Source organism: Lissotriton vulgaris, chromosome 6 (genome assembly GCF_964263255.1).
Source record: "Lissotriton vulgaris chromosome 6, aLisVul1.2, whole genome shotgun sequence".
Classification (NCBI taxonomy): domain Eukaryota; kingdom Metazoa; phylum Chordata; class Amphibia; order Caudata; family Salamandridae; genus Lissotriton; species Lissotriton vulgaris.
In genome coordinates, this window is record NC_141694.1 from 1220725765 (window position 1) to 1220753474 (window position 27710).

The 27710-nt window shown below is 45.3% G+C and overlaps 1 protein-coding gene across 2 annotated transcripts in view; it reads right to left on the bottom strand.

The window, feature by feature from the left end:
* The window catches only part of LOC147708648 (cAMP and cAMP-inhibited cGMP 3',5'-cyclic phosphodiesterase 10A), a 1277009-nt gene that overhangs the window by 133682 nt on the left and 1115617 nt on the right, over window positions 1–27710 (bottom strand). For both annotated transcript variants that reach the window (XM_086927318.1, XM_086927317.1), the window contains exon 19: window positions 23109–23220. In XM_086927318.1, coding sequence (XP_086783444.1) covers window positions 23109–23220 — 112 coding nt within the window. The remainder of the gene's footprint in view (window positions 1–23108; window positions 23221–27710) is intronic.

The following is a 27710-nucleotide window of genomic DNA, read 5'->3' on the forward strand; positions in this document are numbered from 1 at the left end:
TCGTGGGATGTCGAGGATGAGTCTGGCTGAGGCGTTCTGGATCCGCTGGAGTCTCTTCTGGAGCTTGGCGGTGGTTCCGGCGTAGAGGGTAAAGTGGCAAAGGGTAAAGTGGCAATGAGTAGAGTGGCGTTGGGTAGAGTGGTTTGGCGTCACGTGAAGTAAAGGGGCGTCAAGAGGAATAAAGGGGCGTCCAGAGGAATAAAGGGGCGTCAAGAGGAGTAAAGGGGCTTCCAGAGGAGTAAAGGGGCTTCCAGAGGAGTAAAGGGGCGTCCAGAGGAGTAAAGGGGCGTCCAGAGGAGTAAAGGGGCGTCAAGAGGAGTAAAGGGGCGTCAAGAGGAGTAAAGGGGCGTCAAGAGGAGTAAAGGGGCGTCAAGAGGAGTAAAGGGGCATCAAGAGGAGTAAAGGGGCGTCAAGAGGAGTAAAGGGGCGTCAAGAGGAGTAAAGGGGCATAAAGTGGAGTAAAGGGGCATAAAGTGGAGTAAAGGGGCATAAAGTGGAGTAAAGGGGCGTAAAGTCGAGTAAAGGGGCGTCAAGTGGAGCAAAGGGGCGTCAAGTGGAGTAGAATGGCAGCAAGTGAAGTAAAGTGGTGGATGTAAGAGTGGCATCGAGTGGTGTAGAGAGAAGTGGTGTAGACTGAAGAAGCCTACAGTGGAGGGTCGCAGAGTGTCAGAGAGGAGTGGTGTACAGTGTCGTTCACTGGAGTAGGGAAGAGTGGAGTGAAAAAGAGGGAGTGGACTGGTGTAGAGTTGAATTGCAAAGAGTGGCGTAGAATGTTTTAGAGTGGAGAAGTGTTATAGAGTGGAGCGTTGTAGAGTATAGTAGTGTGGAGTAGAAGTCAGAGTGAAGTGTTTGGAGTGGCGTATAAAAGAGTGAAGTGGCATAGAGTGGAGCAGTGAGTTGTACAGTGGACTGGAGGAGCGTGTTGTATGGTGGAGCGGCTTAGAGTGTGGTATATGTTGAGTAGTGGAGCAGTGTTGTAGATTGAATTGTCAGAAAGGAGTAGTGTAGAGTGGGGTGGGGTGCAGTGGAATAATATGGTGCAGAGTGCTGTAGAGTGGAGTGATGTGGAATGTCGTAGAGTGGAGTGCTATAGAGTCGAGTGACATGGAGTAGATATTGTGGTGTGGAGAGACAGTGGCAGAAGATTGTTGTAGGGTGTAGCATAGGTACATAAGGTGGCGTGGAGTATAGTCTAGTAGCGCAGAGTGGAGGGGCGCGCAGAGTGGCATGGAGTAGAGTGGAGTGTTGTATAGTGGAATGGCATAGCGCTGAATAAGCATGGTGTGGTAGGGCACTGCCATACAGACAACCCATTTTCAATTGAAATGACCATTACATTTGCACACACTGCTGTAAAAATGTACAAGCAATTACATAACAGTAGGGCACACCCAAGATCAGTTGGAAATGGCCCAACACTGATACATACAACAAGCATCCGACTGGTCAAAGAATCTCAAAAAGGGAAACACACCAAATCGCAAAAAACCCTGTAAGATTTAATGCATAGATAAACCAGGTTGAACTTGGTTGCCAACAGAATGTTTATATTGACAAGTATTAATCAATATACGTTTTCATCAATTTGCAGTTACAATGGTTGCTCCATAGTGACAAGTTGACTTAAGTGTTCAAGGTAGTGCTCATGAGGTGAAGGAGATGTGAAGGATGGACATTTCAAGATATACAAAATATACAATATTTACATGGATGAAAATGACCTAACATGATTATTAGGAGACTAACAAAATGGCCGAAGCAATGCGATGCCGTCAATGCACAGTGTGTTTATCCGCTGCTGCTGGGCTGAGTGATTAGTACAGGTCCAAAATGTATAAAAAGTCTACGTTTCAACCCCAAATAATGAACGTGGTTGTTTAATCATTACAGCGGGGGCTTCCTCAAGACCAGGAAGGGGCCAACCATAGTTAGAACATGTACTCTCCTGGAGTTCCTCACAAAAAAGAAAAAGAGTTCCCAGAAACTGAGCACCAGTGGCGGTTCTTCCATTAGGGCTGAGGAAAGTCGCCCTGCCTGCTGTGAGCGCAGCAGAAAATGTAACTTGATAAATTGGTTATTACCATTTTAATATAAAGAGCCGGGCCGTGCGCTGTTATTGCTCGAGCGTTAACCAGGGCGGGAACGATTCCAGATGATTGGCAGTAGGAATGACTAAAACCTAAAGCGAGGAATGTTCATGTCTGACTGGATGGCTGTCCTAACTGTAATAACATACAGTAGAAAGGGCACTTTCTCAAGCACATGGAAACGGCATGGGCGCTAACGCAGCTCAGAGCCAATAATCTGATCTTCACAAGCTGAATAAACTCAGGGGAAATAACTGAAAGGTGGTTCTTACTAGAGTGAATTCTGGGCACTTCAAAACAAAAAGTATATTACTTCATAAAAAATGCTGATTTTAGCTCTGAACTTCATTAGAAAGACCGGTGGTGCCCAGAATATGCTCACCTAAGCAATCAATGACAGTACTGCTGCGGGAAGTCGATAGTGGTAAAAAAAAAAAAAAGTCACCTGCATTGCACTGGTGTCTACTGCAGTTTTGCATCTTCAGGAGCCCGTTACATCCATTTTGGTTCTGGCCATGTATTAGGATAGTCCAACTGTCCTCTTTTTAAAGACATTTATGGAGATGAAGGAGCATTTTTGTGCGACTCCTCTAACAAACATTCACATGTGTGGTAAAACAGTGTTTTGCTGTGCAAGCAGCTGAAAGGGGAATGTGCGCTTATGAGTTGAAGATTTCAAATTGTTTCATAAATTCGGTTTTAGACACCACGTTTAGCTAGGCCTCAGTTCAGGTAATCCATTTATGTGGATGGGAACAGTATAGAAGTGTCACTGGCCTAGGAGTGTGGTCATGCCCTGAAATCGACAAACATCTTGCACACCTAATCTACATTTATCACACCCCTGCGGTGATTTCCAGAATTTGACGGCGATTTTAGAAAACACTTTGGGGCACTCAAGCCACACAATCATAAAGTGTGTGTGTGTGTGTGTGTGTGTGTGTGTGTGGGGGGGGGGGGGGGGCTGAGAGCCATTTCCTTAATTTATACGACCAACCACTTTTAAATGTCACTCGCCACCGTGGATTAGCACCTGTCGAAGAATACAAGGAGCCAGTCAGAGAGGTGGTAAACAGGTTAAAACATCGAATTCTTTCTCTCTTTATAATTGTAATTAATTTATAATCTCATTTGTAAATGCATATCTTCTCATGACTGTGTTTTTCTTTATTTTCCCTTCTTTTCTTGAAAACCCCGATAAAAATGATTTGAAAAGAAATAAATATGTTCCAAAGACATGCTAAGCAGCCTAAAGCCAGCAAATAGAAAAGAAGAAAATGTGAGTTCCAAAACACCAAGCCAAAGTAAAAGCAAAAGGTGGTATACATTCCGAGGGAAGTTTTTAGCATGTCCCCAACATCTCTTTGCAACCAGACAGCTGTGCCGTTGTATTTTAAAAAGAAAATAAAGAATACATTAAAGAAAGAACAGAAGATTCACATAATCAATGAACTTTTTGTGCTGTTGACTTCATCGAGTGCACCTCTCTATTCTTTTGTAATATTGAAAAGTTATAGCATGTTTAGACACTAACTTCAGTCACACAAATATTGAAATGACAAATCTTACTCAAGGCAAATGTCAATTAACATCAGCAACAGCCATGAAGTATTCCAACAATGTCAAAGTCTGCGGTCGGCAGTCAGAAAAACACAACTTTACCTTGTCACTGACTTTGCTCCTTCCCCTTTTCTCCTTGAAAGACTCCTTTGATGCCAAAGCAGTCCTGGCAGTACAGGCAGTACAGGTGTTCTAGGGGGTGGGGGGGGGGGGGGGGGGGCTAATTCTTCCAGCAATCAGCAGAGTGAAGGTGCGGGGGTTCTAAGAAGGCGTGAAACAACAACAAAGCCCCGTTCACAAGAAAATGGTATTTTAAAGACCTGTGAAGTACTCGGGTGTAGCTGCGATAAGCTCAACAAGCATTGTCAAAGCCAAAAGGTCGAGCATTAATAATGCTTCAATGTGATAGAATATTAATCCCAGGCTTAATGGTATTCCCAAAAGTCAGACACACTTACTTGCCAATCAATTAACAAATCTGCAACTTAGAATCAAAAGTTATAATCCTTTACTTTTGTGAAATCCTTGATATGGCAGTCCTTTGCTTTATAAACTCATTAGTGCAAAGTAATTATGTGCTCAGTTTCAATAGAGATTGTAAGTGGTGTGGGTGTAAAATGGTAGGCAGCGCATGAAAAGACCTCCGTCGTTGCTTCAGAAGTGGGTTTGCAAGCACTATGGCATGGAATTAGCAACAGACAACCACTTAAAGCTCTTTGCACAAGTTCATAACCCTTCCTCAGTGCTTTCAAAGGGTAGGTACTGTCAAGTCCCAAGTACCAGCCCTTCTTTAATTCGGAAGGGAGAGTATAAGCACTTCTCATCTTTGGTCCAATACTTTAAAGGGAGAATACTGCCACTACTCAGTGGCAAAGAGGTGCTCTAGCATAGTGAGTACTCACGTTTCTATATTTCCATTTCAAGTACTGTCCTCTCCCTCTTACAGATGAGGCCATTTCCGACCCCCTGGTCAAAGAAGTGTGACCCCTCCAGATCTTCTAGTGGGCCAGGTCCTTCTGGGTCCAAGATCCGGTAGTAATTAAAAACGGACATTATAAGGGGTCCCTATCAGGCCATATTATATTCATGACTTTAACGTTACTGGCAAAAACACATATCGATTTTCTAGATACTGAATGTAAAACTTGTTATGATCATCAATGTCAGATTTCATTCCTTTTTATATTCCGTATGTTTTACTTAATCTTGTATTCTATTTCGGTTTGCGAATTACAGGATGCTGTGTTTCTTTATTTTTTCTCAATGTAGCATAGTAATCTTGTATACTGCATAGTTTGAACGGAGTCCCACCATAACAGGTCATGATTGGGAACTCTGGAGTTGAAGGTCTGTTTCTCACAATATCTGTCAGTGAGTGAGAAAAATGTTCAGAATTCTGGGCCATTCAATCCTTGGCTTCTGTGCAGAGGTCACGTGCTCCAGTTGCAACTGTGATTTTGTGCAAGTAGGTATGAAGGAGGTACACGCTTGTCAAAATATTGAGGAGGTGAAAATGAAAGAAAATTCATTGCATACAGGTGAGTGGGTGTGTTGCATGTTTGAGGGTGTTGCAGTGAGGGAGATACGAGGAAGTGCATTGAGTTAAGAGTGAAAAGAGGGCGCTAAAGAGGAAAGAGATGAGGTGCAGATGGATGAGATGTGAAGAGAAAAAGGACATACATGCCAGAGTGAACATGACAGGAGTGATTGAGACATTCTAAAGACCACTACCCCTCCCTCATGCCTCAGCATAGTTTAATTAATAGTTTTGTACTTTTAGGTTGAAAACATTTCCAAGATTAATTATTTACAACATAATTATTGTTGTTACTCATTTCTCTCAATCAAATACCAATCATTGCCAAAACCAATAATCCTGGCTGGTGTTATGTATAAGTCAACTCTATTATATAACTGGATGCAATAATAGAAAGGTCAGAGGCATCAAAATACCGGTCAGGTATGTAAATCACAAAAATGTAGTTTACATGTTTAAGTCACGCCATTAATTACATAGACTACACCCATTTTAGAGACCCCATAGACTTTTTTTTCCATCCCACTCAAAGCCCTGGACCCATTCTCGGGACACCCGGCCTTTTAAAGAGGCCTGGTTAATGAGTCTGTGATCCGTTGCAGTATTACATTTTTGGTCTATTTGCATGAGGCACTTAAACAAGGTCAACACCTCATCAAAGAAGACCACTTCCGGGGTGATGCAGAGCACTGCAGCTATACAGGAAGTAATAAGAACACCTAACCCTGTCCGCAGAGCACCATTCCTGCAAAAGATTTTCGGTTACGGAGGAAGCTCCCTGGCCTTTGAGTCCCCTGCGATCGAAATAGGCGCATTGGTTTATTGGAAGCATTTTTTTTTCATCTAAATTAATGGCAATGGTTATAGCTTAAAAGTGTTGTGATACAGAGAGCGCTTTACATTTGCAACTGCGCATGGCATTATACCCCGTTACTTAACGGCTGACAAAACGTGCTGTTCATGTAAACAGGGTTATTTCCAAGTTGAGGAAGTTAGAAAGCAGGCTGCAGCTGGTGCGCCTGGGGAGCGCACATGAAGGGGTGACCTTCCTCGTACTTGACCGGATGGGACCCGCACGGGCGCACATCTTCTCAGGGCACCCAGGGGACCAAGCAGGTGAGTCTCTGAGTGCAAGCCCCCAGGCTAACGGGAGAAAATTAGGAATCCGTGAACTTGGCGGCCATTGCTGTAATTCATACCCCGCTAATAATAAGCGACCAGCCATACCACAGTGTACCACAGTTACAGAGCCATACATGGAACCGCCTCTGTCTCCCGAGAAGCTGATAACGGAATAAGGGCATAAACACCAAGCAGCGCCCTGCGGAGCACTCACCAGTCTGCTGCAGCGCCGCGCGGATCTCCAACGCCCAGCTGTGCACCGACTCCCAGCTGTCCTCGGATGCAGCGGTGGCAGAGGGCTGAGATCTGTCAGTAATCCTTTGGCTGGGATGCTAGTGTCCTCCCGTGAGCCGGCCGGACAACAGGTCTCCCCATGCCCGGATCTGCGGCTTCACACCCCTCCAGTGCCCGGGTTCACTGTCATGGCGTGCAAGGACCTCAGTGGTGTTTACAAACACTAATAATAAAGACAACAGGAGGTACTCAAGCTGTCGCCATGACGCAAATAAAAAACAAATGGTGCTTACCCCTTAGTTAAAGGAGAATGTACGCCGCAAGTAAAGCACAGGAAGTCCAGCGAGGGCCGCCAGTCCAGGAGCAGCAGCCGCCGGGCAGGGCCCGCGCACATAACTAGTGGTGCGCGTGCACCATAGAGGAGCGGGGGAGGGAGCATGGCTGCGAGGCTAACGTTGAGTGACTGCCGCCGCCACGCTGTGATTGGCCAGCGCCCGCCCGGAAGAAGAAGAGACCTCCTCCCTTGGCCCGGGGTTCCCGTGGAGTGTGGAGAGCCCGGGGCCACCAGCCGAAAGGAGACAGCTTTGCGGGGCTCCCATGAACTGGAGGGAGACCCGGCAGAGGAACCAGCAAGCATTGTTGGACAGGAGAAGAGGCGCTTGGCACCTTGCTGGTGCCTGCACCCACCGCGAGAGCCACAGACGTCCTGCCGCCGTCAGAGGAGCCCCCCCTTGCAGCCGGTGAGTGTTTAAAGGCGGCGGGGGGGGGGGGGGAGGGGGAGACAGGCGCTCTTATCGTTGTTGGAGAGGTGCGACGGAGGCGGTCACGCTCTTTAGGCGGGACGGCACGATCACGCCCGTGCTGAGAGAGGTGCTGAGAGAGACAGGAGATGTTAAACGCGCTCGCGACCTGATCGGATTACGGCAGGCGGCGCGTGCACATCTCTTGTCACTCCCTGTACCTCCTTGAAAGTAAAAACTATTGCAATAGAGTCTCGCTGCCACAATCGCTTCGCGATCGCTTCGCAGTGCGAGACCTAAAAACTGCAAAAATATATCGCTACACGTAGTTATTTATAGAATTTGAAAATGGCCACTAGGTGGAGCAATTTTATTAGTTTCATACCAAAACAGAGCTTGTCAAAAAAATAAGACCAAAGGAAGGGAACGCTGGTGATATATATATATATATATATATATATATATATATATATATATATATATATATATACTGAAAAAACTATAGGTTTCATGGTTGTTATAGTTAGCTGGACATTTCACTCATACAAAACCATTGAGATGCCTTCATTATAGTTAGTTGCACTAACTGTAACTCTCACGCCCGCAATCCACTGGTGATGATGTCACATATTACATCATTCATGACAGGGTCAGTGACATCACTGATGACATCTCAAATGACATCACTGATTACATCATCCAGTGAATGTGGTTTGGTTTGTTATTTAAATATGTATTATATATATAGCAATCTGCATTTAAGAATCAGTGGATATATGCCTATCTTGAGGGAAGATTTAGTAGCAGTGTGATTGACTGTTGTCTTGACTAATTTATAGTGTCTCACGAAATATATTGGATAGTGACTAAACTGTGTGAATATCTGTATTACTTTGTCAGTTGTTTAAACTGCTGCACCAGTTGGTTACTAGCTACGTGAAAGTCTATATTAGTTATGGATTAGTTAACTGGGAGTAAATGGGGTGCAGCAGACTGGATAAAAATAGGTGACGCAGCGATTCAGGCATATGCAGTCCTACATACCGTATCTTATTGCATTTTTTTTTCCTATAGCAGGAAAGTTTTTAAAGTCGGTCAAAAATCTGCCGCTCATGATGATTGAAACCACGTGTATCACTGAGCACCACTTGTTTCCTATAACCGGATGGAAAACATTACTACTCTACTAATTCTTCATAAATCGAAGCCCATTAAACAAGTTGATACTGTACAAATAGTTGTATTTTTAATGCGGGAGGGAAGGTTGTGAAAAGACAATGTTATTTTACTCCACATTAAGATAGTGACAATTACCAATCATAACATCTTTCTTTTACGATCTTTTAGATGTAGAGCTTCAGGGTGCACTATGTCCCGGCACGTGGTGGAAGACACGGGTGACAAAGGTGAGCTGCGAATATTCTTTTCAGTCACTCTCTCACTTCCTCTCTCCTTTGATAAACAAAGGACGCACAATCTGGGTTGTGTTTCACAAATTGGCGCCCCCCCCCCCCCCCAACATCTCCAAAGCTCAACGTTTGAGGATTCTGCGATGATGCATGGCCATCGTAATAACGCATAAGAAGGCTGCTTCGACACGTGGTAGACCCTCTTTAAATCATGCCAATGGCACAAGGTGAGCAAAGAAGCTTGATTCCGAAGCAACGAAAAGTCACATGTGGGCGGAGAGAGTGGATAGTGTGCAACAACTTAACTGCGTACGAATGTACAATTACCTCCGGGCAGTGGGAATGGATAGGTTGCAACAGTCTGTGTGCGCATGAAAGGGCACTCACCTCCGGATACTGGGAGTCAATGGGGTGCAACAGCCTGGGTACGCAGTAATGAGAACTCACCGCTATGCAGTAGGAGTGCATGGGTATAGTACTCTGTGAGAAAAAGAGCGCACAGACACCTCCTTGCAGGGCAAGTTGATGTAATACAGTATCCTGAATGTCCAAAGGAATAACGCAGAAATATACGTGTGCAGATGTATGTACTCTGCTATTACTAACTCTATACTATCTTTCAGATCACTAAACTTGAGGGTGCACTATGAACCGGCACGTGCTTGGAAATACACCAGAGGCAAAAAGGTGAGCTACGAAGATTTTCTCCAGTATCAACACTACCTCTCCTGCTCCATCTATTACTTTCTCTCTCTCACACTTTCAACGTTGTTTTTTCTCTCTCACCCTCTCTTTCAAATTGTTTCTCTTTCTCTTTTCAAGTTATGGACGCTGCTGTCCACTCTGCAGATAAATAAATTAAGGCTGGATTTAATACAGTCTGCAGTATAGAACCAAAGCAGAATTCAAGTTGTGAGCTCTGCTGAAAACAGTGTTTGTAAAAGGTAAGCAGAGCGGTCTAGATACACAATGCCTCCAATTAAACGCGCTGCAAATAAACAACATTGTCCTGCATAATGACGTGATCTCTCACCGAATTCTGTCTCATCTCTGAATCATTTTAAAGACCAGCTGGACCATACTGTGGATCTGATCCAGAAGGCACTTCCCTACAGACATCTCTTCAGTGCGGGCCTAGCCTATGAGAGGGGTGGGATGTATCAGGCATACTGCGAATAAGCAATATTGCCAAGTGTTATCTTAATTTGTGATCTTTGACCTCATTCAGTCACATCTCTGTCTCATTTTAAATACCATCTATACCATAAGATAGGCCTAAGCCTACAAGCAGTGCTGTCCTACAGACTACTGTTGAGGGTCATTCTGTGGGAGGGGTAGGGTGCACTCTTGCCTTTTGTAAAGATGTAATCTCTCACCTCATTCAATCACATCGATCTCATTTTAAAGACTTATTTTCATTTTCGTTTTGCAGGTTACCTACGCTCCTACCATTGGAGTCCATCTCACATTTTGTTCATCATACTGTTATGTTAAAGTTACGTTTCTATTTATTTATTTTTGTTTAAAAAAAGTTAATTAAAAAAAAACTGTGTATAAGTCTTTTTTAACTGACATTTCACTATTATTTAGTGTGATAATCATATGCTTAGAGAAGATTTAAAAATGAAAAGTAGAAATGATGTTTATAACTAGAAGTATAATACTGAAGCTAACTTTACCAGCTGTTTCCCAGCGTCTGTAGCTGTGATTAACGGTTCCTATGGAAATTTTTAAAACGTCCTGCACACTTGCTGTTTGAATTAGCAACATTGTGTGGTGTAGTTGTGACCTGTGAGCTCATTTAAGTGTACCATGAACTGTTACTATGGTAACAGGCAGTAAGCAGTTTGGGGGTAAGGTTGAAAGGTACTGGCTGTACAGTAGCTGTTATAATTACCCAGGATCCTTTACATGACAGAGGGGAAAGCAAACTGAGACAATAGAACACAACTCTTCGAATTAACCTCACGAGAGGGCTCGAGGAATAGCCACTGACGTTACAAAACCCCATGTACAATTTGTCTACTCTGTACTCAACAATGGGCAATTCTTTATCGATCACAATCAGACACTGTTGCTTCACGATTCACAGTGTGCACTTCACTAAATACTTTGTGCCTATATAAATGGGAGACGGGATTGTCGACATTCCAAAACTTAGGGGCATATTTACAAGGACAGTTAAAATGTTCTGGTGTAAACCTGGGCTTCTATTGGAATTCTCGCGAATTCTCAAAAGCCTATTATTAAGCCAATTATGTCCGCTTTAATGGCACTTTAATGCTAAAGTGACTATAATGTTAACGCTGTCCTTGTAAATATGTCCCCAATATCGCGAGAAACACAGCGATAATTCATGTTCGCAAGTGAAAAGCTTGTTAATACAAGACTGTGGACTTAACATATCAATCCACCTCGAATATTAAACATGCTTAAGTCTACTTCAGAACAGATGTTAGGATCAGACATAAAACGCAATTACCAAGAGTTTTGCTATCGGTCCTCAAATCCAGGGCCGCCTTATAAATACAACGCTGTTGTCATTCCTCCCTCTTCCATGTTATATTGTCATAGGAACACCTACCTTGCCACTGGGAAATCCTACATTCCAACTCATTGGAGATACGAGGCGAGCCGTTACCAAACCGGCTATCATGCGTTAATGCATCTTAGCGTCGCCAAGTAAATAGGTCGATATAATTTACACCACATTTTTTGCTTTTTTAAAAAAAATTGTGGAGAAATGGCACTTGTTAATATGCCCTCAAGTTTGCTATGGCAGAGCGGGAACCTTGACTCCCGCCCTGCCATAGCAAACAGTATTGTCTTGGGGGTAGGCAGCCCAAGACACATCAGATGTCGCTCCTGGGGGATGGTGTTCCCCAAGGCTTTTGAGTGCTCCAGAATGGAGGCCACGCGCCCCCCCCCCTCCCAAAATATAAAAAGACCGGGAGGGTGGTAATCCCCGGGGCTTAGACGGACCTGTGAGTTCCCTCACCCATTTATTTTGTAGCACCGAGGAATGGTGCTCCCAGTGCCCCTCTGAGCCCCCATCAAATGTAATAAATTAGTCCCCGGGATTTGGCCCTCCCAGGTAGCTAATTTTTTAACAAGCACAGGAGCCCACGCTTCGTTTTTATTTTTTTTTATGGCAGATTCATGAACCCAGTGCACATTTCTCCATTTAAAATAACAATTTAAAAATTAAAAAATGTTTGGGCCCTAGGGGTCCTTGTGGGACCCCCTAAGCAGGTCTAGAGGGTCAAAATATTTCTTACCTGCCCCCTTTATATGTTTTGAACACTTGTTCCACTAATTTCTAGATCCTCGCTTCTACCGAGGCACAAAATGGCTGGTTTCAATTGTTGACAACCACTTGACAGCCAATTATCATTCAGCACGTGATCGGGACAATGCGCTTAGAGTGCGCGCAGGATGCGCGGATCCACAGAGGCCATAGATATATATGTACTTTTAATTGTAATTTGCTCAGGAACTACTGAACGGATTTACACCATTTAAGCAAAAGGCACGAGTCTGAACCAAGGACTACCTCTTTGACAAATTTGGTGTAATTCCGTTCTGCAGTTCGGGCTGTAGCCGCGATGAACGGTTCCTATGGAAAATTGCATGGGGAAAACACATTCTGGGACCACTCTTTTTTCTCGGCCCCAGCTTCACGAATGACCCCAACACTTTCAGGATAGGAGTGGACCGGAGCGCCCCACCAGTTTTTAAAATTTTGTGAAGATTCGTCAACCGGCACAAAAGTTATTCCAAATAGAATGTTGCAGATTTCCTATGGAAAATAGTATATATATATACACATATATGCACGTATATATGGAACTAGAAACGCGTTGCCCCCCCATGCAGATTCATCACCACAGGGTGTCACTTCACTGCTCGGGGAGAGAGGAGCAGTATTAACCGCGAGGCAGAGACAAGTGGTGTCAGCATTCACATCTATTCAGACGGCTGCGTTGGAGTGGGGGCCAAGGACCACAATATTGGGACACAGCTCAGTGTTGTGGATTACCTACTTACTCAAGGGGAATCTACGTTAGACTTCACTTACCAGCATGCAGCAGTCTGGAGTGTCATCGCAGGGTGAAACACAGCTGTGAAGCAGAGGAGGGGTCGTGACTAGGCTCCAATGGGAGGGGCTTCAGTAAGATTCAGAACGGCCCCCAGGTGTGAGGTCCTGTCTCTGTAACCGGCACTGAAGAAAGCACACAGGCTGAAACGCGTCTGCCCTGTGGTTACATTCAAATACAGATTGTTGCGCTGACAGAACTCCCAAAATAAATCCTTTTGTCTCTGCTAGGTGGTGTCGGGCACATTCTCATAAGTGAGTGGGACTTTGGACTTTATATATATACACACACACACACACATATATAGATCACATACTGGCAGTCGCCAGTATGTAGTTCTAGTTAGGACCTAGTTTCTATAGGAAGAACCTTTTTTCATCTGCCAATATCGTTTGCGTTGTTTGATAAATTTTCACAAATATATTTAAAAACGAATACGCCGCTCACTGCAGTTGCTATTTTGAAAGTTTCAGCGTGATTCGTCAAGCGGGGTTTGAGAAAAAGGGGGTGTCCCAAAACGCTTTTTCTCCATGTTAATTTTCTTAGGAATCTTTAGACATGGCTACAGCCCGAACTGCTAAACGAAGTTACACCAAGTTTGGCAAAAAGGTAGCTCATGGTCCAGAAAGCACTCTTTTTGTTAAATGGTGTAAATCTGTTCAGTAGTTCCTGAGAAATTGAAAGATCTCAGATATGCAAATACGGCAGCGGTGGATCTGTGAACCCTCCTGATCTCCTGCCAGAGATCTGATCAAAAATATTGGGGCGGAATTTGTGGTGGATCCGCGAATCCAGCATTATTTTTTTTTTTTAAAACAAAGCACTGGCTCCTGTGCTTTGTTTACTTTAGGCCCCCAGTTGGACAGGGTCCTGTGGGCAATTACGAATAAAAATGTGGCGGCCCGTGTGGGATCCTGCAGCCACGGTGACCGCCAACTTCTGAGTCTATATTCTATTGTAATGCGTGGGGGGGGAGTTCCAGCCCCCCCACGCATCCCTGGGGACCGCCACCTCCCTGGGCTATGTTTTGAAATGCAGGGGGTGGGGACGTTGCCCCACACGCATTCCCAGGGACCGCCAGCCCCCTCCCCAGGGCTATTTTAAAAATGGGAGGGGGGTTCACGGCCCCCCTCGTGGAGCAGTAAATGGCCCTGGGGACCTCCACCCCCTAGGGCCGGCTCCAGCTATGTCCCAGGGTTCCCTCCCCGTACAATGTAGTGCTCTGGTTTTAACGCTCTTGCTTCAAAGTGGAGCATTTTTCTTTTTCCATCCAGGGAAGCTCCCTGGTGGTAAAAAGCAAAGCTGGCTCCTGCAGCAGTGGGGAGCTGGCTGGGACCGTGGTGGCTTCAGGCACCCCGCAGTCCCCAAGTAGATTGCCATGCACTCATTTGTGGGCGTAGCGGTAATGAGGCGTAGCGTGAAGGGCATACTGACGTGGTGAGGCGTAGCTGGTTGTAGGCGGGAGGAGCTTGGCCGAGCAAGCGGAGCTTCTGTCGGAGCCGTATCCAAGCTACCGGGATCTAGACCTGGTACTGCCACGGACTTGGTGACCAGGGGGCCCGAGAACGAGGCGACGGCGGTGAGGTGCATAGAAGATAAAAACCAAGTAAGTCGAGGGGCGGCATAACACAGCCACCGGTAGGCAGTGAGCCAAGCCCAGGCTGAGTTCAAGACCTCGCTCCCCCCTGGTTCGCATGGTGGTTCGCCGGGCCTGTTTGTCCTAAACTGCCCTAACCTGCCCCAGAGTTACCCCCCTCGGGTCACCTTTGATGGCACTTAAGCCCTGGTCGGCGTGAAGGGTACTAGCTCCGCTCTGCTAGGCGTGGTCTCCCCCCTGCCGCTGTCTGTTCCTCGCCGGGTCGGTTGCCTAGGGCGCTCTTGGCGAATCTCCCCAGCTCTCCAGCTTTGGCTCCATCCCCTTCGCTCCCTCCCCATTGACCCCCCAGGCTCGTGGGCACCCAGTCGGGTCCGCCGCCCGTCGGAGACCAGGTCATGAGGGCTCACGCATTTCCCCCTCCTTTTGCAACTGTGACTCAGGCGAGTGGGGAACAAGATCCCCAAATAGGCCAGAGCAACAACCAAACAAAACCTCGCCAACCTTAATTACCCTCAATGACATTAGCACCGGTCACAGCCTCGGCCCCAAACACCGGGTCAGTAAGTGGGCAAACACATCCTATCAGCCCCAACGTGGCAGGGCTGCCTGTCAGCCCAGCTGCTTCCGCACTTCCTAATCTCGAAACATTGTCTGCCCCTATGCCACCCTGCAGCAAGAGAGAGCGCAAACAGCAGCGCAAACAAAGAAATAAACTAAAAGCAAATCAAACATCCGTCCCTCCGAAACTATTTCCTGTCTTTTTAACGGCATCTAACAAAAAAGTTACAAGTGTTCCACCACCACCCTCAACCACAAAAAACGTCAGTCACAGCCAATTAAAAGGGGATTCACACCCAAGCCCCTGTCAAAAACCCTCGGATTGTGGTTACGATTCAAACATGACATCCGCTCAAACAGTGGCATCAGAGCCACAGCCTGCCATAGAAAAACCGAGGCCCACACCCAATGAACTAGCCACACCGAGGACTACAGGGTAGTTAACATAACCTCAACCAGCCTTCCCACCAACCCCACCTCGGCTGGAAAAACTAAACATTGAAATAATCCCTTCAAAAAAAATTTACAATCATAAACTAATCTCTCTAACAAACAGTCAGACATTGAGTCTAGTTCCTCGAGAGCAGCCCCAACTCCAACGGGGACTGGATACTGGTTTCCGAGCCGACAGAGCCATCCAGTCCAACCAAAGTCCATGTATCAAGGGGTCCAAAAGAGTTTCAAAATACACCACTATTCTCCTAGCTCCAGAATATAAATCAAAGGGGTGGCATGACAACCTAAACAGGTCAAATATAATAAAATGAGTGCATGGCATCCCGGGTTTTGAAGCATTAACATCGGACAACATAAACTCCATTGAATTCATTCCCCCAAGAGGTACACAACCATCCGAGGTAACCTTGGAGTCATTTAGGTCGGCTTCCTGGGCAGGAATATTTTTGGACCATAAGGTTACTTTCCGGGAATGGGGCATCAGAATCTATCCCTACTCTATCACAGGTTACCCCACAGTGTTATTAAACCAGTCAGGCGCAGGGCTAAAAGCTGAAAGCCTCACATCTGGACTCAAAACCAGGCCATATTCAATTCTAAAAAATGCGTTAGGAATTACAGACCCACAGACAACCTCCCCAACAGGTGAACTTAACCTTGACAATACCCAAGCATGGGGATGGCTCCCGGCCGCCCTGTCCAGTAGAAAAACAGACTGACCACAGGAAGGTCCCCCGGAGAACCAAAACTACAAAGCACTGGCACAAGCAAGATCCCAATCACCCCCACCTGCAACCGCTACAAGCACTCAGGCAGACTCCACCTTTACATTGTGTTCATGGAACATTAGCGGCCTCCAACAGAAAATAACCAACTTAGAGACACACTCCTTTATATATGGGCACGCACTAATAGCCCTGCAAGAAACGTGGGCTACTCAAAGTTGTCCCGTCACTGTTTTTATCGAACTATGGAAACCGGGAATCAGAGACTGCCGCTATGGCCACCCAAAAGGGGGCTGTCAATTTATGTTTAAAACAACTTAAAAGGCCCGATTGTGCCATTAAACGTGGATGAAGATTGGCTACTTGGTGTCAAAATCAACTCATGGTTCAAGCAACGCACACTCCTATTTCTTAATGTCTACATCAACCCAAGCACACGCACAAAAAAGGGTCATCTGGCACGTCTATCAACAATCATGAGCTCGCTCGCTGGGGACTATCCCGATTCAGACTGTATCGTTTCAGGGGACTTTAACACCAACCTCTTCCAGGGTAAACCTGCAGAATATGAAGGGCTTTTTCCATTTACACTATCTGAGGCACCGGCACAATCTAAACCCCTAAACCAAGTCCATTGCGCCCTGGGAGAACTCTGCGTGCTGCAATTCTACAGTGCCTGATATTTGGGCATGAACGGAAGATCAACAGATGATACTCCTCCAAAATGGTCCTGGACAAACGGCCACAAGCAATCCTACCTGGACTATACCATCTGCAATTCAGCCTTGCTCCAACATCTGGCCAGCTTTAGTATTCTACCGCGACTAGAAAGTGATCACGCCCCCAGGTCATTACCCTCAACACAAAGACAGAGCATCATAAATCTGCTTTAACCACATGCACAGGAATCTACACTGAAAATCTGAAGCGCCTAGGATGGAGTGAAGACATAAGTCCCAACATAATGAAGGCAAGCTTGGCTCTCGTTAAAGGTGGAACAGATCAGATGGCCTCCTCGACTGTTGCATGGGCGATGCTTTGCTCACAACTGGTCACCCTTTTTCCTGTCAAACAGCATCTGCACAATGCTACTTCCATCCGGCAGTTTTCACTTTCAAATCATTCAAGGGCGCTGAAGAAAACCAGAAACAATGCCTTGTAGGAACTTACAAAATCCCCAGGAAATAACGAGCTCCTGTATGTGTACAAATCAGCACAAAAATCATTCAGAATGGCCGCACAAAAAGACAAACGAACACATCAAAATCAATTTTGGGCCAAATTACTATGGGAAAGTAAAAAACGCAACGCAAGAAATTTGTGGGCTTTAATCAATCGCTCCAACTCGTGTCCATCAAGCTTTGGGTCGGCAAATATACAAGAATCTGACTGGGCCACCTTCCTGACCGACCACTTTAGGACCCCGGAGACCACAGCGCCAATAAGAAGCAGCTCCCCCAAAGAGACAGAGTCCTCCCAAGTAACAGCGTGCGCAGATCCACAAATTGTGTAGACTTTCGTAGTGAAGATATCCAGATCACTCAAGAAATGGTTACCAAGGATGTGTCAAAAGCAAGATCAGACGGGGCCCCGGGCCCAAACGGCTTACCTCAGAGTCTGTTTAAATCAAACATTGCTCTTTGGTCGGGGCACTTAACCAACCTTTTCAACTTTGCACTAAGAACTTCAATAGTTCCGGACTCTTGGAGCGGTGCAATAATCCATCCAATCCACAATTCAGGCTCCAGTGCAACTCCAAGCAATTACAGATTAATTGCCCTCCTAGACATCGAGGCAAAGCATTGCGCAGGAATTCTACTGAAGGAGCTGAGGTCATGGGCAGATCTGCGCGAACTGATTCCAATGAACCAAACCGGTTTTACTGCCAATTCCGGGACTATGACCAACTTAATCACATTGTCCATAATCATCGACAAAACGCTCTCAACATCCAGGGCTGTGCACTGTTTTGTTGATTTTAAAGCTGCGTTCGACCGGGTTCCAAGGGCAGCACTATGGGAAAAACTAAAAATGGGGGATTCCTGAAAAACTCCTGGAAGCGATAATCCAACTGTACTCACTCGCACACATGGGTCCAGGAGAAGCTGGGGTCTGGCACGCATCTCTCGCGGAAAATCATGACAACCAGAGGTGTCAAACAGGGATGCGTGCTGGCCCCCCTTCTCTTCAACCTATTTATAGCTGACCTGTTGGTCACACTCGACGAAATAAACAGTCACCCCCCTAAGGTCGGAGGCTCATCAATAAGTAATCTCCTTTATGCCGACAATCTGGTTCTTTTCAGCCTTACACGGGTCGGGCTGCAAAGGCTTTTGGATAAACTATACAGCTATACCACTAAGAACCAACTTGAGGTAAATTAAAAAAAAAAACAAGTAGTAACCTTTGGAAGGAAACGCAACGGTGGTGGTGGGTGGTCATATAACAATATAAGTTTAACAACAGGAAACACATACAAATACCTAGGGGTCCACTATGACCTTAGGGGTAATTTTACCAAACAGCGCAACAAGATTGCAGTAAAAGCCACAACACTACAGATCACTATCTAAGCCCTCAAAAGAGCTGTCTGGTCCAACACTTTCATTCCTACTGGAAATCCTGAGAGCAAAAGTTTGGCCCACCTTGACGTATGGCATCGAGATATTCAGGGGTAAATTAAACACAACCTTAAATCAGCTTGTGACCAAAATTTATAAAAAAGTACTCCATTTGCCTAAATCTGCCTCCGCAGCCCAGATCAGGCTAGAACTGGGCTTATTAAACTACGAGGCCTCCAACATCGGCACATACTTAAATTTCTGTCATAAACTTAGAATAGCAGATATAGGCACTTTAGAGTCTTTAGTTTGGTTAGAGATCAGCCAGAAAAACCCAGAGGGCTCGTACGGCTGCCTTTTCACGGATTCTACTCGTGAAATGTCGGCGGGCGACCTATGGGCCCTCAACCCTAGCACGACTGCATTTAAAACCTGTATTAAAAAAGTCATCAGAATGAGCTCCCTTATTACTGATAAAGCGCACCTGTCCAAACGCAGCCATGCATGGTCAGTTATGAACTCTTATGGGCGGATATCCCCTGCCATCTACCTTTTGTGTACTTACTCACTGCATTTAAAACACAGTTTTTTGGCCATCAGAATGGGGGATTGGCGATTCTTAAAGGATCTGCCCTCTTGGCGGCGCAGTACGGAAGATTTAACGTGCAGAGGGTGCGGTAAGACAGCTGAAACATTGGAGAATGTGGTCTGCTTATGTCCCGCCCTCATGTCCCAATGAAGACGCAAACTAAAAGCAGAGTGGAATAGGCTGGGTGTTCGGACCTGCAAACAGGCAATTATCACATCTTTAAGCCCTGAAAATACAGCTCTAAATATTGCCTTCACAACCTACATACGCCACGCACACCGCAGCTTCACGCAAAACCCGGAAGGACAAGCAACCTCTGCTCTCCCCTGTCTAGCTGTTTAACACAAATCGTATTTTACTTCTAAGTTTTAAAAATTGTTGATAACCGGTTGCATTTTATCATAATTGTTGTCACTGACTAGCGTCTTACTCTACTTGGACTGTATTTTTGCATAACTAGTAGCAATTTCTTGAATTTGTTTTGTTTTTATAAGTTGTACGTTGTCAACTGTCAGCACATCAAACCCCTTTTGTTCTAATGTTCGGTGTTTTGTCGCTTGTCATATAACGTTTTAATTTTTAACAGGCAACAGAAATTGAGCAACAGGATTCGGATGATCTTCATTGATTAATTGTCGTTAAAATGTGCTCTTAAATTTCTTTTTAAAACGTGCTGACTTGTGGGAATTACTGTGAAATGCTTTTAAGGATATCTTCTATTTTATTTATCCATATAAAGATGATTATTATTATTATTACTACTAGATTGCCATGCACCGGCGGATGGGGTTCCTGGGGCTGAAAAAGGCCTGGGAAGGAGGCGCTCTCTCCCCTTTAAAAGAAAAAAAAAAAAAAAAAGAAATGTCTGGGCCCAGGGAAAGGGCTCCCCAGGGCAAAAATTGGCCTGGAGAGGGGCGGTGCACGCGCACCCCTCCCTTAAAATAAAATAAATGGCCCCAGGGGATGGGATCCCCAGGGCCTAAAATGGCCTGAGAGGGGGGCCTGGTGCCCCCCCATCTCTTTAAAAAAACTTTTATAAACAAAGTCATAGCCCTGGGGGATGGGGTACTCTGGGCCTAAATCAGCCCCAAAAATGGGGGCCGCACGGCCTCCCTCTCTTTGAATTTTAATACAAAAAATAGAAAATAGGTCAGACCCCAGGGGATGGGGTCCCCAGGGCCCAGAGGGTCAAGGGAAAGGGGCGGGAGGGCATACAGCCTGCCTTCCTAAAACAAAAACGAAGAAGGCAACTCCCAGAGGCCCGCCCCTTTTCTCCACTACTCTGCAAACACCTCCTGGAGTGCTTTTGGTTGGGAGATAAAATCCCCTCGCTGGTGAGGGTCCTTGGGAGCCAACTAGCCTACCGGTTACCTCCAGTGAGCCGCAAACAGTGGGTTTGCTGAGAGGTGATCAGAGGCCATGCCCCTTTTTCCATCAATCTGCAAACTTGTTTCTCAGTGCACTGCTGGTGGGGCGGTGAGGTCCCCTTGCGTCCTGAGGGGGTCAGGACTAGAGTGGACTTCATCACCCAAGCAGCAGCGTGCCAGGAGCCGTGTTTGCAGAGCGGTGGAGAAATGGTGCATGGCCTCTGACCACCTCTCAGCAATCCCGCTGTGTGGGGCTTACTGGAGTTAACAGGTGGGCTAGTTGACCCCCAAGGACCCTCAGCTGCTATGGGAACTTCATCCCTCAATCAAGAGCGTGCCAGAAGGCGCGTTAGCAGAGTGGTGGAGAAAGTGGGTGTGGCCTACTAGAATGCAGCAATCATGCTGTATGGGACTTACTGGAGGTAATAGGAGGGGTAGTAGGTCCCCAAGGATGTCTTTGGGGGCCAACTACCCCTCCTGTTATCTCCAGTAAGCCCCACACAGCAGGATTGCTGAGAAGTTGTCAGAGGCCACGCCCCATTTCTCGACCACTCTGCAAATGGGCCTCCCGGTGCACTACTAGTTGATGGATAAAGTCCCAACAACAAGTACAATTTCCCTGTATATAATTTTCAAAGGGTAGTATATCCACCAATTGACATATCCCAAAGATCAGTGGTATTGTCTAAAAAGTAAAATGTATTACATTTTCTGATGTAATACATACATATAGATAACACAAAGTGAAATTATTATAAAGGTCATGAAAGTGTACATCATTAATTATGGAGCCACATAATCACAATAAGTAAACCAATAAATAGTGTATAATTACAAACTTTAAACCAGATCGTACGGACAGCCCTATCCGTTGCCGTGACTCATTCGTCAGAAGAAGGAGGAGCTGAGTATTTCAAACTCCCCTTGTGTGATTTAGCAACTCCTCATTCCAGGCTGCATCTGTTGCCGGATGGTCCCATTGGCATTTAGCCTCACCATGTTGTAGCTGTACTGCGCTATTTGAATGTTCGCTATTGAGGCTTTTCTATATTGGTATATATTCCGTTGACCACTTTCCATTTTTTGTTCTTCAATGACAAGGCAGTACAGCTACCCTTAGCATCCCGTTTTAGGGGGGGAAAGAAGAGCTACCGACATTGACCTGTTACAGCTATAATACTCTCTGTCACCAGATGACATCTTTTTTACCCAACCTATGTAATATGTATATTTATTGAACCCCTTTTACTGTACATTGAGGAACAGTAATTGTATCCAGGAAGGTTGCTGGCCACCACCCTACATATGCTCACAGCGCCCTGATGAAGGAATTGGCATAAAATCTATCACCTCCGAAATTCGTGTCGGTGTTTTTCCTGTGTTTGCAAATATTTGTATTGTATATTTTTGTGCATATCATTGTCTCTTGTTTTGTGATTTTTTTGTATGTACCTGCTTTATTGAATGTTTGTGATCTGGTTTGAAGTTTGTAATTATACACTATTTATTGGTCTACTTATTGTGATTATGGGGGTTCCATAATTATTGATGTACACCTTCATTATAATTTCACTTTCTTATGTGTTATCTATATTTATGTTATACATTACATCAGAAAATGTAATGAATTTTACTTTTGAAACAATACCACTGGTCTTTGGGACATGTAGATTTGTGGATATGCTGCCCTTTGAAAATTATATATAGGGAAATTATATTTGTTGGCTACTATATCCCCCTGTTCTCCCTATTTATCTGTCTCAGGGACCCTTATCTGTACTCTGTAAAGTCCCCTTGGCTCCAGAGGGACCTTGGGGGCCAAGAAGCCCTACTGGTTACTCCTGTAAGTCCAAAGCGGTGGAATTCTTGAGAGCTGGTTGGAGGCCCAGCTCCCTTTCTCCACCTCTCTGCAAATGGGACTGCTAGTTAAAAGACTTTTAGAAATTCACGGAAAAATCCAAAAGGTTACAGGGATGGTATAGTTAGCAAATAGAATTAAAAAAACTTCAGAAATTCAATAAAAAAAACCCCAAAGGTTACAGGGACGTTATATTCAGGCTGAAATTTCACTCGTACAAAATTAATCCGTTAGAGCTACCTGAGTTAACTATAACTTGTGCCCCCGCAATACACTGCTTTTGACCTCACATATTACATCACTCATTATGTGGTGAGTGACATCACTGATGACATCTCACCAGTGTCAGTCTAACTATAACATCACTGTAACCTTTGGGCTTTTTAGTATGTATATATATATATATATATATATATATATATATATATATATATATATATATATATAGTACAAGACAGGATCACGTCCTTATATTTACCCATAATTTCCATATATATCCAATAATTTAGTGAAGACTTGAAGAAAAAAAAGAACGGTTTCTACATCAACGTCCCTGTGCAAACTTTTGTTTCAAACATGCGCAGAAATGAATTTACAGGGAGCATACTTACCTCAGACCAGAACTCTGCATAAATATCGTTCGCTGTCAGTTTGGTCACTGGCCACAGCTTTGTGACCGAGCAGAGATCACAGGCTGTCATCAGCAAACCGATCAATCGTTCCCTAAACGAAAACAAAATCGCACTGTCAATACACCATTTGTAATAGCAACTAAAATGTGTTTGTAAGTTCCTTACACGCATCAATGTTATTTACAGGATTTATAATGTAACATCCTTATCAACTAGACTGATAGACAGGGACACTTAATATGGTCAACTATTAAGGACAAATGTTCCTAGATTCATTATTTTTTCAACAATATATTTTCCTATTATTATATAAAGATTAAAAAAACTGTCAAAAATATATTGACACTTCTTTCACAACATTCCCAGCCTTAATTCCTCTCAGCCCCTCTAACCCAACAACCCAAAAATCCTTTGAAGAATACATATAGTAAAGACCCCATAAAAATACGTATCTCTAGCCTAAGAGACATTTCCTTCCCCCATCCCGAGAGAGCGCGCGTGCGTGCTTGTCCTTCCTCGCTGCCTCACCTTCTCAAGTGCGCTTATGTCTTCATGTCCCCTTCACCTTTATCCCAGTCGCTCTGCAGGATACCCTTAGTTGTCAATTTCTGACCCCCCCACCCACAAATCTCCTCACATGTGTGCGGTTAACTTCGGTCTTTATACAACTCTCAATGTGTATGCATCTGTTCAATCCCGGTCACCCAGGTTTGCAGCTAGGTTCGATTTTGCTGCCCCATCGCTTGACTAAGTCTCTTTTTGCCACTATGCACCCAACATTCACTAGTCAGCGGTATCTAGCCCACACCGGATGGCAAACTTTGCTGCGTCTCTACCTTCTTCCACAGGGTGAGCACGGCCTGGGCCTCCTCTATGCACAGTGGCAGAATTTGCGCAAACGTGTCCCACACAGAGTGTGTGTAATGGCCAAGGAGACATGCAGTGTTCACAAACCACAGTCCCAAGCTGGCAGAGGAGAACATCATCTTCCCAAGATGGTCAATTTCAATTCAATTCAAAAATACTTTATTCGGATTTCAACAAATCCATAAAAGCAACAAATTTAAAAATACATTTAAAAGAGTTACAGAATTTTCACAAGTAATTAAAGACTACAAAAAAAGAGCATACAAGCATAGGTGTAAACAGTCAGTGCAATACAATTACTAAAGTGCAAAGGCATTGGGAACTGTGCAACGCATAAACTTTTCAGGGAGATTCCATCGTTTTGCGTGTGTGAGAGATAACTTGCAGAAATGAACTTACACGGAAAATCAATTCATCATTTTCTAGTTTTAAAAGCATAGAGCATTGAATCAATCAGGGAAACTGGTCTGTGTTTTTTAAAATATGGGGCTAAAAACCATTTGATATATTTCATATAAAATTTACAATTAAAAAAGAAATGTAAATCATTTTGTCTACTAAGTCCATCGCAGGGACAGGGGCAAGGCATATTTCCGGAATTCATCATACTGTGGCCCATAGGAAAGCAAAGTGAGTATTTTATAGTCCCAGCTCTCAGGCGAAATAGTAACGATCTTTCCCAATTAGTTATTGGAAGTCTTAAGTATAAAGGAATTTGTTGTGGAGTTGGGTCATTGTTTACGTTATTCACATATGACTTAACAGTTTGTTTTTGCAATTCTTCCTCCAACCTCTTTTCCCTGAGGAGGGCATAAAGTTCAAATTGTACATCCTTTTTATCCGTACTCTTAATCTGGGAGGGATCGTTAAAAAGGTGGATTTTGCCTATGCTGTTCAGGCTTTCCTGTGTCGCCCGAAGCCACGGAATACTCATTCCTTTATCGCAGGCTAAACACTCCTTCAAGATTTCCTGTGTTAAGGTGGCACGGTCATTGGCCCAAATAGCCAGCCAGAATAGGGCGGGCCTTGTAGCGATGAAGTCAGTTATATAGGGCAAGTTGAGTTCAGCATGGCAGATGTACCCGGATGAGGAAATTGGGGCTCCCAGTAGTTTCCTGCATAGCCGATTCTCTTCTGTCTGCAGGCTGGGTGTTTTCACTATCCCCAAATCTCAGCGCCATAGGTTGCTACCGGGGCACACCGCAGTCTGTATATCTTCAAAATTGCATTGGTTGTTTCAGTCCTCTTTGGCCGTGGGAGGGAAAGGATTGAGTTTATGGTCTTTGAGAACTTGCCTGTGGCGTGGGCGAGATGCCCACTCCACAGGCCGTTCGCAGCAAAGACCATACCTAAGTAAGGAAATGATTTTGTAGAATACAACTTATCTTGTCCTATAGAAATAGAATTAAGATGTTTGGCCCCTGGCCCGCAGGTCATAATAAAAGATTTTTGAAAATTCACTTTAAGATCCAGATTCCCCATATAATGTGCAAAATTCTTAACCAGGGCACGTAGGGCATTTGGTGTTAAGCCCATAATCACCGCAAAGTCGGCGTACAGAAGTGCGGGTAGCAATCTCCCTTGGATTCTCGGGGCATCAGTGGTCGTCTTTTTCAGAGAGTCGCTCAGTCTGTTTATATAAATGATGAACAGCAGGGGTGCTAAAACGCACCCCTGTCGGACGCCTCTTCCAACCTTGATTGCCCCTGAGATCTCACCCTCCATACCAATCCGTACCTGTGCTTTAGTGTCTGCATGTAGATAAGCCAGGAAATGCACCAAAGGTTCGTCTAGGCCATAGGACAGGAGGGTCGCCCACAGTTTTGACCTGTTTACCAAGTCGAATGCGGACGATAAGTCCATAAATGCTAGATAAATAGGTGAGACCCTAGCTATGTTGTATTTGCCAATTATAAGGTTGAGGTTCAAACATTGTTCAGTTGTCCCAACCTTGCTTCTAAAACCCATTTGGCATCTGTCCACCACCCCTGCTTCCTCAGCCCAGTCATTCACTTCGTTATACAACACCCGGCCCAGAATTTTCAAGGTGTTGTCCAAGAGCGAAATGGGCCTGTAATTTGCAGGGTCAGATCTTTCGCCCTTTTTATAGATAGGGACTATTATGCTTGTTGACCAGGTGTCAGGAATAGGGACCAGTTAATTCCTTCCAATGTTCTTCCACTATAGCAGCCTTCCTTATCCCTATAGTTGTTTTATAGGTTTGTCTAGCGGTCCGTACTTCTATTTGGCTTCTAGGTTTGGAATTTAAAGCCCTACGAAGAGCCTTATTTGCCGCTGAACAGCGACTGTCGAACCACCTAGGCTCGTAATTGTGTTTTTTGTTGGGGACAGTTAGAAGAGTCTTTATAACATTACAAAGATTTGAAAAGTCTTTGACTATCCTTTGATGATTCCCATCAGTAAGTGAGCACGAATCAACTATTGGTTGGTGGTTATTTATAATTGTGTTCATAATGCAACCACTGTCCACCCCTTTCCACTTCAGCCTTAAGTTGTTAGTTGAAGGCATGATATCCCTGGCTCCGAGAGTGCGAGCGGGTGCTTGGGAAGGTCCTAATCTAATGGTGACTTCCAGTGCATTATGGTCCCCAAAGGCTGTTTCTAGAACTCTAGCCTGGGTGACTATCTAATAGTTCTACAGATATAAAGATATAGTCCACCGTGCTTGAAAAGTCTCTGCCTCTGAAGGTTGGAATATATGTGGGTTCACTAGTTTTACTTATGTCCATAATATCCATTAGGGTATGCGCATTTATGAAACTTTCTAGTTCCTTTCCACGTTTAGTGGCCCTGTCTGATTGAGTGACACCTTCTTTAGGAAGATGGTCTAGCTTCTTAGACTCCCTATATTGGGGAGCAGTAGGGAACACGCCTTTGGATGTTGAGGCTTGTACCCCTGAGCTTTCGGGGGTAGGGTGTTGGGAGAGGAAAAAAGGGTCGTCCAGGGCTGGGCAGTGGCATTGGGCAATCATCCTATTCCTGTGCTGGGCTAGGACCAAGTGCCCAGAAGTGTGTCAGGGAGGGCCTCATTAGAAGGCAGCAGGGGCTCCAAAGAGGCCGCTGCTGGCCGAAGCACCTCAGTCAGGAGGTGAGTACTGACTGTCACTGTAGGAAGCTCAAGGCCCAAGGCCTCAGCCGCCCTACGCAACACCACAGCGTAGGAGGCTCCCTCCTACATAGCCATGGTAGGGGAGGGATACACACCACTGGCATCACCCAACTACTCTCACCAGTCAGGCTCCTCAAGTTGGTCTGCTAGAGGATCACCAGACCCTTCCCAGTCCTTCTCACCCTCCTCTGGCTGCCACTCAGGGTGGCAGAGAATGCCAGGGATGAACAGCAGTACTAAAGTACCCTCCGGTGCCATTACAGACATGAGTCGACGTCGGTCCGGTGCCGTGTCCAAGTCAGGGGTGAGGCTGGGGTCGACGCCGGCGTCACCACTGGAATCGGTGCTGGGGAAGGTACCCCGAGGTTGACTGGCGCCTATCCGGATCCAGGCCAGGATCCAGGGGGGCCCTGCGGCGCCGAAGCCCCCGGCATCGAAGGCCTAGGGCCCACAGCCAAATCTGTTGGGCCCAAAGGCCTGCCGGGAGAGTCGAGCTGTTCAAAGATGGAGTGGAGGGATTCGTAAAAGGCACGAACTCGAGCAGGGGAGGCTTCAGCTCCCAGAAAGGGAGGGAAGCGTGGGGC